The sequence below is a fragment of the Haliaeetus albicilla genome, chromosome 18 (assembly GCF_947461875.1).
Source record: "Haliaeetus albicilla chromosome 18, bHalAlb1.1, whole genome shotgun sequence".
Lineage (NCBI taxonomy): Eukaryota > Metazoa > Chordata > Aves > Accipitriformes > Accipitridae > Haliaeetus > Haliaeetus albicilla.
This window is the reverse complement of record NC_091500.1, coordinates 15693810-15707443: the sequence shown is the minus strand read 5'-3', so window position 1 is coordinate 15707443 and position 13634 is coordinate 15693810. Positions and strand designations below refer to the sequence as shown.

Sequence of the window (13634 nt, the reverse complement as noted above, 5' to 3'; positions counted from 1 at the left end):
TAAGCAATACATTAAGTTGTACACATCCACTAAAGAATGGCAAATTTGTAGTAAGCACTAAGGTGCAAAGCTGGGCAAGAAATAGCGTCCTTTTACTGATACTGAACAATGCAAAGAACGGCATTCCTCTTCTAGCAACATTACTCTCACATTCTTCAATTTTTAGAATCCTATATGGGATATTTGTATCACACTGTCCTCCAAATTAAAAACACAGTAAAAAACAAATTCTGGAAACAAATGTGTAGTTGTAGGACAGAAATCATAATGAAAATATTTCAGCAGTGACAACAATTTCATGCTTGTGAATATCAATAAATGAACTGGTATTACTCGCTATAAACACAGCTACTCAAAAGTAATTTGCTGCTTCCTAAGGAAAAAAGCCACACACAAATGTTAAAGTTCTAATTCCAATAAGAAACAACCATGGACTTACCTCTTCATCTAGCTCTTTCACTATCTTCTCTAAACGAGTATTAGTAGACCTGAAGAAATTTGAAAAATATTTTTAAACCCTGCTGATTCTATAGAAATTAGAATGTTTGGATGTGTCTCATTAATTTTATATAAGATACTCTATTTTCAGCAATCACATGAAACTTCAAGGACTGGAGAAATCACTCAAACAATAGAGAGATACTTATGGAGAGTTAAGGAAAAAAAAAAAGAAGAAGAAGAAAGAAATAAAACAGCAGTCACAGGAATAGCAAGAATTAAGCCAGCAATTTACAGTGAGGTCTGCTTGCAGGGTCAGGAATTGCCAAAGTGGATTAAAATGCTTTCAAGCATTCGAAACAAAAGGTGCAATAAAACTTCTTTATAAACATACCAAACACATCAAAACAGTCTCACCTGTACTTCTGTTCTAGTTCATCTTTGGCTTGTAATTCGTTACTGAGCTGTTCTTCCAGCTTGCTTAGTTTTTTCTGAAACTGTGTAAAATGTCAAAAAAGCATGGCCCACATATAAAACACTATCACATAAAACAAGTGTAATTCAATTAAGTAACAAAAAAAGGGAAAGCGAGGAAAATTAATTCCATCATCTTACACTATATTATTTTAAAACCATCAGTAGAAGGTTACATCTTTACAAGGTATTAGTCTTGATGATTTTAAAGATACAGATCCATAGCAATGAAATTTGCTGCATGCTACATTAAATCTAACCATCACAGAATTATGTGCCACAGATTGTGAGTCACAAAATTTCTATGGCCAAAGAGTACTGCTACTGGCTCTTTGCTGTACTCTTTCTCTGTAGACAGAGACTTTCCACTGTGGCAGAATTGTTGGGATAGTCTTTTCTAAATAGAATTTAAAAATAAAAAGGGGGGCATGTGACCAAATTGGACAATATTCAGAGCATATTATTACTAAGCATGCTCAGTGACCTCACATAAAGAAGAATTTCTTAGGCTAACACATACAGAAGCTAACAAACACTTTCCAGGTTTGGGAATGCTTTGTTTGGCTTACTAAAATATAAAAATGAAATCGTGAGTCAAGTACCCAAATATTCATGAAATAAATTATAAATAATAATTTTGGATTCATGTCATGTCTTCAGGCTTTCAAATGCCTCTATTTTCCTCCCTTCCCCTTCCTCTACCCCCCCCAAGCATGAAATGTTAAAATGTGATTTTCTACAACACTTAATAATTGTTACAATTAGAAGATTCCCAGAACAGGGACACTGAAAAGGACCTCAAAACCTGAGAATCACTGCTTGAGAAAATATAAATAAAAAAAGTTGTCAGAAGTGAAATGCAAAATTTTACCAACCATGTTTACTATCACAACATAAAGCAATATCACAAATTTGACAGTATGTATTTTAAACAGCAGTAGCATTTCTTTTTAAAAGGAAAACTCTAAAACTACTAATCTATTCATCAATGACAGGAAGGAATGAAGTGGAACCTAATAAACATTTGCATTTAAATTTATGCTGGTCAATACATAATGCATTTCATTTACTTATTTTTCAAACTTTGAAAAGGAGTTGTAAGTTTTAAGAAATGTTAACAATGTACTACCTACACTTGAATAAGACAAATGTTTAAGCACCATAATGAAGTTCATGAAAATTCCACAGCATTCTCCTGTCATCTGCAAATTTAAGTTCAATTGTCAATCTTCAAAAGCTGGATAAACATGCTCCATACACTCACTTCAACTGACAGCACAATTTAAACATTCCTTTACTACTGCAGGTCACAATTTACTTTTCCAAACTCTGAATAAATCAATCATGAATCACTCAGGCAAGTGTGGAGCCAAAACTCACAACCTCCCCAAGAGTGATGCTGTCTGTGGCAAACAGAGCCTTACAAATTTGTTTTCCAAACAAATTCTAAATGCCAAAAGAATTCGAGAAAAATCTGTATTCATTCATCTTTATATTATAGTACATCAATGCTTGAGTACAACTGTTTCAAAATAAAACTGGTTTACTGTTAACAATTTGGTGAATATTTAAGATATTTCACATTCACATAAATTATGTAGGAATCTTTTGATTCCTTTCATAATTCAAATAATATACTTACCTCCTTGCTGTCCTGTAAACAGAAAATATCATTTTTATTGAGGATCATTAAAAGACAAAAAGCGCCCCCCCCCCCCCGTTTTCTTGAAAACTTATTTTAGACTTTGTCTTTTCTTAACGGACTTAACAAAATTAGTTAATCATACCATTAATACTTACGAAAAAAGGCACTAACCTCATTTTTACTAGATTGCACAGATTCATTTTCTCTGCAAGACTGAGAGGAGTCACTTAGCAACCTGTCAAAACCAAAAACAAATCCCTCCAGCTCTTATTCAAGTTTTCAACAACTCTGGCAACCTTGCCAATCAACTAATTTTAATCAATTCTCTCAAGTCTTAATTTGTCTTATGCTATTCTCAGAATGAAGATTCTTTTATTTCAGTGTCAGTGCATCTTTCTGGTTTGTATCTTTTCTTAAGTGAAATATAACATATGTTTTCAAACTCATAGCAGCTTATAATTTTTTAATTTATACAATTATTTCTTAACTATTCAAGTCCTAGCAAGCTATTATTTTGTGTAAACTTCTTTCTAAAGCTACTAATAAAAAGCCATTTTAGAAGTATAATTACAAATCTATCAGTATTTTAACCCTAAAAGATTTTCTTGAGAGACTACATAATTTTGTGCATATAAAAATACTGTTATTTAATCAGTTACCAGAATAACCAAAATAGTAGCAAATTATATATTCTACTTAAACTCTGCATTTTGTATCTTCACAATTGGACATAAATAAATATAATGCAGTGAATAAATTCTCTGCCTCGAGTGAAAAAAGGGATACGATATAAGAAAAATCTGCAGGTATATTTCTAAAAATGCATATTGAAGTATCACATACAAATTGTCTCTATAGTAGGTAAATCCTATAAAAGGCAGCTGGTTTCCCACGAAGGCTTTGGGGATTGGAAAGGTTTCCACGTCTCCCTTGTCGTCCTCAATGTCATCAAAATTACTGCTATCTATATCACTGCTAAGCTCAGGAACAACAGGAGCAGCAGCTATAAAAAGGGGAGAAAAGATGAACTTCACTCCAAGATTCAGCCACTTAGTATATACTGGTACCTCTGTAATATTAAAAAGACTATAATATAAGTTGTCTTCTAGTTAAATATGTATTAAACATGCAGCAGATCTGTAAACATTACTGTGAACATTTTTTTCTAGAGAAATCTATTTTTACATTAGTTGCCTAATACACAGAATATCTTAATGTGCAAAATGTATTTGCTAAGGTAATCACATTTGAGAATAGAACTCTAAATACAACCATCATTTTAAGAAACTCTAGTAAATACATGACTTTAGAAGTTATGATCAAGCTCATGATCTGAACTGACATACTTCGTTTTTTTGCCTAACGCTATCAAGTTCACAATGTCTTAAATGAAAAGCAGTAAAACTGACAAGACTGCTGCCAAACTACTGTCTTAACTACAGGTTAAAAAACCAAAAAACACAAAACCCCCCAAACAACCACGCCAAAACAAAAACAAAACAACAAAAGCCACAAAGAAATAGAACGTAACATGCATTCTCTTTAGTTAGAATTCCAGTTCTGTTGTTCAAAACTGAAATCTATACATTAAAAGCAAGATAAAGATGAGGATAATTCCAGTAGGAAAAATGTGTATTTACTAACCCCTACTGATAAAGTTTTTATAATACAAATGATAAATACGGAAGTTTGAGCAAGATTCTTGGTAGACAGAAAATAATTTATACATCCTAAAGTTTTTTTCATTTCTACTATTTCAAATAATGAATAAAAATAGAACTTTTAAGCTAATTTACTTACTCTCTCGAATATTGTCCCAATTCCACTGATCACTCTTGAAGAAAGGGTGATGCTTTATTTCTTCTACCCCATTTCTCCCAAGTCGCACATCCCTAAACATAGCAATTAAGCCAGATTCACATTAGGAAAAATAGCACTTGTTTCTTGTTATTTAATTCCTGACTTGCTCAGAAGCAGCAAAGAAACTTTCAGTAAAGATTGTCTGAGTTAACCACATTAATGTTCAGATAAAAAACAAAATTAAAAACCACCAACCACTGATCTGTAGTTTCTTATATAAAATATACTCTGTTTCTTAGCATGCACTCTCCCTGTGACTGCTAAAATGTCCAGAATTTGGAGTCTGCCACATGGGGAGTAAAGCAAGAAAGAGAGCACTGAGGCAAAAACTAAGAAAAAACTAAAAACACAAACAAAAACCCAACAGCCTCAGGGGGAAAAAAAACTGCAGAAGTTTCGTGTCTGCCAAGTCACATGACAAACCTTGACATACAAGTGAAGGAAGGTCTAACTTACTGCACAGAACGGTTATTCAAAGCTGGACTGAAATAAGTATGTTAAGAATTGCAGCCTCTGCCCCATAACTAACCCTGACACATCTCTTGCTGATATTTGCAGTGAAGTAAATCTTGAGTCCAACAAGAAACTTTTAGTTTGACCAGAAGAGTCTCTCTTAAAACAATCTACAGGAACAGGACATAAACACAATGCGCATAAAAACTAATAAATCATAGGGTCGATGCTTATTCCTTCTTTAAGTGCTCCAGCAGTGATCACACATACAGAAAGAAGGCATCTGTTTTAAATAAATCACTCAAGCACTGTATTAAATATAAACAGGAAGACGGACACACGTAGTGGAAGTACACCTCGCTGCATTTACATTATTAAATTCTACTCATATTTTCTCTCTATGCTTCAGCTATGAAGGGTGAAAAGCACTGTTAAAGCACATCCTTCCTGAGTAACCGTGATCTTGCTCAACAGAGCAAACAATCTCTCTTCAAATGCGAAAACCATTATAAGGCAATTTTCTTCCTAATCCCTCATTTTATAAAGGCTAGATGCTCTGCTGTAGCCAAGTTCAGGTGATCGCAGGAAAGTGTAAGAAGGCATCATCGACCAGAGTTAACTATGGACCTACAGCGCTCTTCTTTTGCATCAGAGAAATTGAAGATAATCTCTGCTTTCTGGAACTAAAGAAAATATAAGTGCCCATACACAGCTTAATATCAATAAATGGCTCAGTTCCACAAAGGGAGACCTCTAAGTTCTATTTATAGCCAAAACAATATGCTCGCTAGGTTGTCAATTAATACAACAAAGCAAATGAAAAAAAGTTCGAACATTCCAAGAAAGCTTAAAGAAACTCAATAAAAACATGCTTATTTTCATAAAAGTATTTGCTTTCATTTTTTTAATTAACACTCGCTTAGACACTAAGCACAATAATTTGGTCCCTGCCTTGGAGCTTACAAATTACTTTCAACCTTACAGGTTTGTTACTGTATTATACACTGCAACTGGAAGGATTTCTCTGGCACAAATTGTGTTGTTAACAAGAGCTGTCAGAACTGCTCATAGAAATAAAATACAATACCTGGAAAAAACACCCCAAAAGAAAAATGAGAGAGCAGGAGATTTTGCAGAAGAGATTTGAACAGAGATTAGGAGAAGTAATGGAAGGAATTAATTTTTACAATGTACATGTGCTAATACCATCCAAAATAAAAACAGTACCAGAATAATATGTGCACTTACCTATCAGTTAAAAAGGCACAGATAAGGTTCTTTGCATGCTTAGAGATTTCCACATCATCCGGGAAATGTAATGAGTTCTTATGATCCATAATTTTACTGTACGTTCCTACTAGTGAGTCTGCATAAAAAGGAGTATCGCCTGAAAATAAAATAGTAAACTGACTGTGATTTTGAGTCATGTTCAAGTCATGTAAGTTGAAAAAGACAAAAGATATAAAGAAAAGTCTACAAGCAGTTTTAGCTAAAATACGTCTTTTACTTAAAAAAAAAAAAAAAAGTAAAATTGGAATGCAGGGTATAAAATAATGTACACTACTAAAAATATTCCTTCCCTAAAATGCCTGTGTTACAAACAAAATCATTTTTCATCCTGCACGTCACTACCAAAATTTTGCCCAAGGAAATACATCTTTTGTTCCACCTGAAGACTATCACTGTGTTTTCTAATTTACATGATGGCTGACACCCACATAAAATCCCATCTTTAAACGCTTCCATGGGCATAAAGGACCGAAACTTATTAAAGATTTACTAACGCACATTTGTTGGAAAGAATCCACCAAAGCTCTCCAAAGACCACTTCAGAAGCACGTAGGTCTACCCTGCCTACCCCTGGAGCTGCCTAAAGCAAGTCAGCTCTGAGCAGAGGCCTTCACTGTGTTACTGCACTGTTAAACTCATATTAATAAATCTTGTTGACTGATAAATTATATTAGCTTGGATGCCTATATTAACATGGGCAAGCGGCTTTTAAAATCATAGACCTTTCTCACCCAAAGGTTTGCAGCATAGGCTTTAGTTAAGCCTAGTTTCTTTGCAAATATCCTTAAGAAAGGTAAAACTGGGACAACTGAAAAGAATCAGTATCAATAAAGGCAACTGACGTTCAAGTTAGCTGACAACATTCTGAATATACAAATGGTTTGGGTCAGTAATCAAGAGACTGCAACTTTTACATAAATCCTTTCTCAAAACTAATCCATAGGTTTAATAGAGAGGGTGAACAACCAATCGTGTGAGCTAGGCTCCTTGCTCCGTCCTGGTGTGCTGTGTGCAGGCAGGGATCACCTGGCACGGCAGTCAGCATCCTGACTGCATGCTTCCAACAAGGTACTGAGAATTTCAAAAGCTAGGTACATGAAAAAATGTATGAACAGACCAATGGACAAAAACCGTTCGGCTTTCAAAAAGAATATAAATGCAACAATCCTGCCTTTAGCCTCTTTCTGTCATTTTATGGCAAAATAAGAAATTAGTACACACCAGCTTGAATTAAACTTCTAGACTTCCAGTAAATTCATTAGGTTGCCATACCAGTACATTGCAGGGAGGATCACTGATACTTGCTGCTGCCTCCCTCTTTCCTAACCTTCCCCTTCTCAATTGTCTTCAGTCTCAGAAACAGCTTTGATTTAGGCCACACCTCAAAACTATCCTAAGTCACTGAACTAATGGTAGGATTCCATCCCATGACCAACATTTTAGCTTTTAGTTAAGCACGCAGTAAAAAGTAGTACTGTTTTCATTAGTACTGTGTCTTTACTAAAATCAGAACAACAGAATGCTTTCTGTGCCTTCTTTAAAGCATAAAGTTTTAGAAGACCATAAGCAGAATCTGATATGTAAACGCACAAAAAGAGATACTTTCTACCAATGTGTGGGACATGGAGAAACTAAGTAAGATTTCACTTTAAAAAAATGTTTTCATTAGAAGGATAAAAAGGGGAGAATCCTCCCTCTCAGATACAAAGGGGGGGGGGGGGGGGTGTCTGAGAAGACATTCTAGACAGCTATGTCCAATATTTTAGTAACTGAAGAATCTTATTTATTGCTAAAATTGTTTATGAGAGACTATTAGAAACCACACTTTTTGTAAGTCAAAATGCCTTAATCCTGAAAGACACAGAGATTGTAATAGCATCATATATCCAAATGTCTTTCCTGGCTCAACATGCTAGAAACATCAAATCTGCAATATTACCAAAACATGCTGATTTGGATTTTTAATAATTATATGCTCAATTCCATCCTTCTATCATCAGTATTTTGCTACCAGACTCTAATACTGATCCTCACTGTATTTTAAGATGCAGATGACTCATCTCCTTAACAGATTATAGTCTATGTTCGTTGCCATAGCAGTCCAGTGTATTTTACTGGAAAATCCTGACTCAAGCATAAAAGAAATAATCAAGCCATACTTCCACAGTCATTTTGACCTAACAGAAGCCATTGCTAGTCAGGGGGGAGGGTACGGGGGGGGGGGGGGCAAGGGATAAAGAAAAGGGGGGGACACACACACAACACGGAGAAGAGGAAAAGGGCAGTCCTGCCCTTCCCACTCCTTTCCCATCTCTGCATCCCTGAAAACTCAGTACTGCCCCTGAGGTGGCAGACATGTTCGTGAGATGGTGAGGTACTGACCCCAGTTAAAACTATTCTAAGAATTAGTTTTAAGCTGAACCGAGTCAGGGAACTAATCACTGAGCAAGCACACAAACAGCTGTCACAGCATAAGAGTGACAGAGAGCAAAGAAAACAGGAATGAAGCAACAGCATCAGCCAAAAGTCAGAAGCTGCTAGACAGTGAGGTACAACCAGCCACCTTGCAGCAAAGTACAGCTAAAGACTCAACAATAATCTCATTAGCAGAAGAAACCACTACTTACCAACCAGCATCTCAAAAAGGAAAACTCCTACTGACCACCAGTCACATTCCCGTCCATAATAACCATCACCCCCTTGTGATTTCAAAACTTCAGGCGATATGTAGTCTGGGGTTCCCACAGCTGTATCGCAGCGCACCATACCTGTCTGTGCAACAGTAAGAATTCAAACACCTCAATTAAAAATACTGCTGAGTCTTTAAACAATTCGCCTATTAGTAGACCAGAAAAACATAAAAAATACAGCCCAAAGTATTTGGTTCAAGGAATGTGTTTGAAAGACTCTCTTTTTTACTCCAGAAGCAATATGGACTGAAATGACAAGTCCATTTCGTAACATGCGCTCCCCTGCCTACTCCATAGCGTTTTTTCTTGATTACATCTTTCAAAAATGGACCAATTTTATTATTTTTACCATTGGTTTCAATATGAAGCTACAGACCATATCGGACTGCTCCTTATCTCACTGAATTCAGGGACAAACTTCAGAGTAATTTTGACAAGCTGTGAGTTCTGGGCCCTGCACAGCAGATACATAACAGTTTTGTCTAATTCAGACAATAAATCAAGTTACAGATAGACTTTTATAGTCTCACCTTGGTTTTTATTTAAATATAGGAAAAAATAAAAGGAAAAGCTATTTTTAAAGAATACCAAAGCTTTTTTTTTTAAAGATTATTTTTATTAACATGTTAACGTAGTTCTGTTAATGGAATGATTCTTCATCCTCTTTGCTTCACACTGAGAGACTAAAAATGCAGGGGCTAAATGACGCAGAAGCATCGTCAGATCTGCCAGCATGCTGGTTCAAACTTGTAAGCCTTGTTTCATTTAATCAAATTCACTGCATTCATTCCAGAGAGACCAGATGGATGAATGAAATGAAATCCTGGATGAAGTTAAGGAAGTACCAAAAATATAATCAACTTTTATTCTGTCTCTCAACCTGAAATATTTTCTAAGTCATCTTATGAAGTTCTTCGTGCATTTTGCCATCACCATGAATGGCAATACATACTAATTCTGAACATTCATATGGAATACTAGTAGCAACAGCTAAAGGCAAAATACATATTTAAAGAAAGGAAGAGAAACATTTTGCTTTGGGAATTGTATCGACATGTAAAAAATTAGACACCAAATTACAGTATTTCTTTTCACACACAATATGAACTGCCAAAAGCTTTTACTTATGTACTAAACCAGAATCCTGGACAGTCATGAACTGGCAGGCAAAAACTAAAGTGATGACTAAATACTGAAGAGACCTAAGGAGCACTTCAAATGTCCTCCTGGCAAAGGCCTATCGTCTTACAACTCCACGCTGAAGCTGAAACCTAAAGGAAGCTTTAATTTCTCAGTTCCAGAATGAAGAGCAGGTTAACTTCTGCTTTCTACACTACGAACCAGATAGCACATAGCTTGATCATCCTGGAATAAGAAAATCAAGTTAACTCTTTTCAGAAGACCTAATGCATGCTTTGAACAAAGAAGAAAACAGATGAACATGTTTTAACACTGGGAAATAAACTAAAGCCCAAAGGCTCCAGAAATCTAAAGCTGAGAACATTCAAAAATGGATTTGGCACATGGCAGGTCTTCTCTGAAGCTTAAGCCTCTCTTTGCTTTGAGCACTGGAGGAATTGCTCTAGGCTCATGTGATTCTGCTGATCTAGTAGGACTGTGGCAACTTAATGAGGCCTCCAACACTGGTGCACGTCTATCTCTTCTTTATCCAAATGCAAAATTACAACAAGGGAAAATCTGACTCGTCACTCAGCGAAGACTGGCTGAAGCCACCTGAAACTCTTGCTGGGTAAGAAGCTTCTTTAAAAACAAAGTCAGCAAAACAGTTCTGAAAGATTTCTCTGAACAGCGCAGCTTCAGTCACAGCCTCATCACCTTGACACCTAAGCACTTAGTAACACTCCATTTCCCATTCCTCTACAATAAATACACCAGAACAAGAACACTTTTCAATATGTTATACACACTGATATTTTATGAAGTCTTATGCAAACAAAGCAAAGGTTGTGCCAAAAAAAAGCCAGCCCTAACCAAGTCTGATGGCTGGTATGCAGCAACAAGGAAAGTTCTTTCCAATGACATTACAGATGCTAAAGAACTCCAGGTAACAACGCCTTAAGTTTTCAGACAAGATGTCAAAGAACTGAACAGCAACACAAAAAATATTCCTACCATTGGAAGGGCCCTGCATGCTAACATCAGTTTTCAATGGACTTCTCTCTGAAGCACGTTGAGTTAGGTGTACTTACTCTCCGTAAAACTCTCTACCTTCCGTCTCAGGAACAAATCTAAAAATGCATTCACAGAGTCACAGAACAGCCCAGGTTGGAAGGGACCTTGAAAGATCATCTGGCCCAACCTGTCGTGGGAAAGGGAGCCTAGATGAGATTATCTAGCACCCTGTTCGATTGCATCTTGAAAACCTCCAGCGATGGGGATTCTACCGTGTCCCTGGGGAGGCTGGTCCATTAACACCTGACTATAATACTCCCAGATTTCTGTTCCTCTCATTTACATACTTGTGCTTTCAAAGAACTCGGGCATTGCTCTGCATGTATTTTTAAGTACTGGATACTCTTAGTACCACAGTCAGACTAGCTTCTGTGATCTCTGGCATCAAAAGCCAAGTAAACTGGGAAGTCCTCTCTGTGCAGTACATGGCATCTTGACAGTCCCCACATTCTGCACGATGAGTTCTGCCTTCTGTACTTCAGCATTTGAAGAGATCTAAAAAGTGCTGTTTTCTCTGGACATAGTGTTATTCCTGTGTTTCAAATACTAAGCCTCTGTGTTATGCCTGAGTAGCACACTTACTACAGCAGTTCTCATACAAAGCTTCCTTTCAGGAGTCTCAGGCCAGTGTTCTACTCAAGACTCTTCTCATCACCTCTAAAGATCAAGGTGGATGTTGGAACTGATCACCTGCAGCTCTGTGAGAGACGTGCAACGCAGAATTTTAAAAAAGGCTGTCCAGGAGACACAGCGTGTTCTCACAGTTTATGACAACTTGGTGGTGAGGCTGTAGCGTATCCTACCATCTTTCAGAATTATTACATTGCTGAAGACAAAGCAGTTCAGTTTTTGTCCTCAGGAGGATCTCCATCAGACCTGAATGACTCGCTGTCTTGAATCAAGGCTGAAAATCAGGCTTTCACTCCCTCATGAAGTTCTTTCAGTAAACAAGAGCTGGAGAGTGCTTGTGTGGAAACAGTAGGATAGCTCAGATCAGGTGTTAACACTGCACCCGGGCTTCTGCAGCATGCTGCAGACAATGAACTGAGGCAAGAGGGATCCAGCAGAATCTTGGATAAGCTTCAATGAGAAATAAGTTGAGTTCTAAAAAGATGAACATGTTTCTTCTCTCCGCTAAACTGCCTGAGCCGAGGTGATAATCCCAAATGGTAAGTAAACATCCCTTCTTTCAGTCACATCTTTTTTCAACAGATATCCTCTACACTTGTGCTCTTCTAAAAGCTCAGTTAGCACAAGACAGCATTATGTACTGAGCCTGGCAACATTAGGAGATCCTAGCTCTACGATACCTACTAAAGCCAACTACTGTCTAGTTCCTTACAGAAAACCTGAAGATTAGTCTTGTGAAACGTACCCTGGGCTACCTTATCACACCTAGATACCAAAAGGGAACCACAATTCCCACTGAACCTTTGAGGCCAACTCCATTCTTTATTCAATTACAGAAATAAACACCTTGTTACAGATTTTAAATAAAGCAAAAAAGAACAGGAGAAAAAAAGAAAAAAAACCCCCACAAATGCTGAAAACACACAACTGAGTTACATAAACAGATCAGTTTCTTTTTTTTTTGTTGGAAAAGATCACTAAAGCACTTAGCAATTCTTTTCACATACTGGTAAGGAGGAATTCTGCTGCAAGTGTCTGGACTGGCCTGGAAGACTTAAGAGGACACTGAATCCAATTCCACAGCAAAGGTCAAAAATGTCTCTCACCAAATTGCAGCAGAATTTTCCTGGGCTCTCAACAGCAAAAGTAAGATGCTAATGTGCACAACTGCTAAAAGAACTCCAAATCAGAAAAAACAAATAAGTATTCAGTAAGCATATATTTTCTAGAAATCATCCTGCCAACACCAATATTATATTTACACAGCTGGGATGTGTTCATGTTTTGTAAGAAGTAGCAAGAGATTTGGAGACAATCCAGAACCTCTCAACTTCTAAAGCTTCCTGTATAAAAAATTTTTGCCATTCCACTGAGTCTGAGAAACATGAAGAACTTAAAATGTAATCTGTTAAAAAAATTAACTTCTTTAGGAGATCACTGGTTCATTGATGATGCCCAGTGCAAACTGGAGCTCACTATAACTCTTTGAGAAATGTGCATGCACTTCTTACATTTATAATATGATCAACCACATTTTAGTATTCCATTCCTTTAACAACAACAATGGAAAAGAAAAAAAGGAAAAAAAAAGGCTTAGGTTCACCATTTCTGGGATCCCTAAAATAGCATAAAGGATCACCCTTTTTTGTAGATTTATATTATGAACCTTTTGATGCTATTTTTATTGTCTCTTCTGATGAACAGCAGATTCCCTTAAGACCTATAGTCTATGGGCTCAAAACCAAGATTAATTTTTTTAAGGACTAAATTAAGAGATGAAGTACTACTTCTGATTTTTTTTCAATTAAAGTAAATGCTGTCCCCTAAAATACAGGCAAGCAAATCATCAAAGCAGAGGTAAACAATCTATCTGCTTTTAGAATAACAACTATAATATCAGCAAAACTAATCAGACTACTGAACTAATCAGACTACTGAACCTCAATAAACAGCTGTAGTTG

The 13634-nt window shown here is 36.5% G+C and overlaps 1 protein-coding gene across 3 annotated transcripts in view; it reads right to left on the bottom strand.

Annotated features, from left to right (window-relative positions):
- ROCK2 (Rho associated coiled-coil containing protein kinase 2) overlaps positions 1-13634 on the bottom strand; it is a 110142-nt gene that overhangs the window by 31979 nt on the left and 64529 nt on the right. For all 3 annotated transcript variants that reach the window (XM_069805791.1, XM_069805792.1, XM_069805793.1), the window contains exons 6-12: positions 8788-8932; positions 6119-6257; positions 4358-4449; positions 3401-3560; positions 2729-2792; positions 856-935; positions 440-488 (exon numbers count right to left, since the gene is read on the bottom strand). In XM_069805791.1, coding sequence (XP_069661892.1) covers positions 440-488; positions 856-935; positions 2729-2792; positions 3401-3560; positions 4358-4449; positions 6119-6257; positions 8788-8932 — 729 coding nt within the window. The remainder of the gene's footprint in view (positions 1-439; positions 489-855; positions 936-2728; positions 2793-3400; positions 3561-4357; positions 4450-6118; positions 6258-8787; positions 8933-13634) is intronic.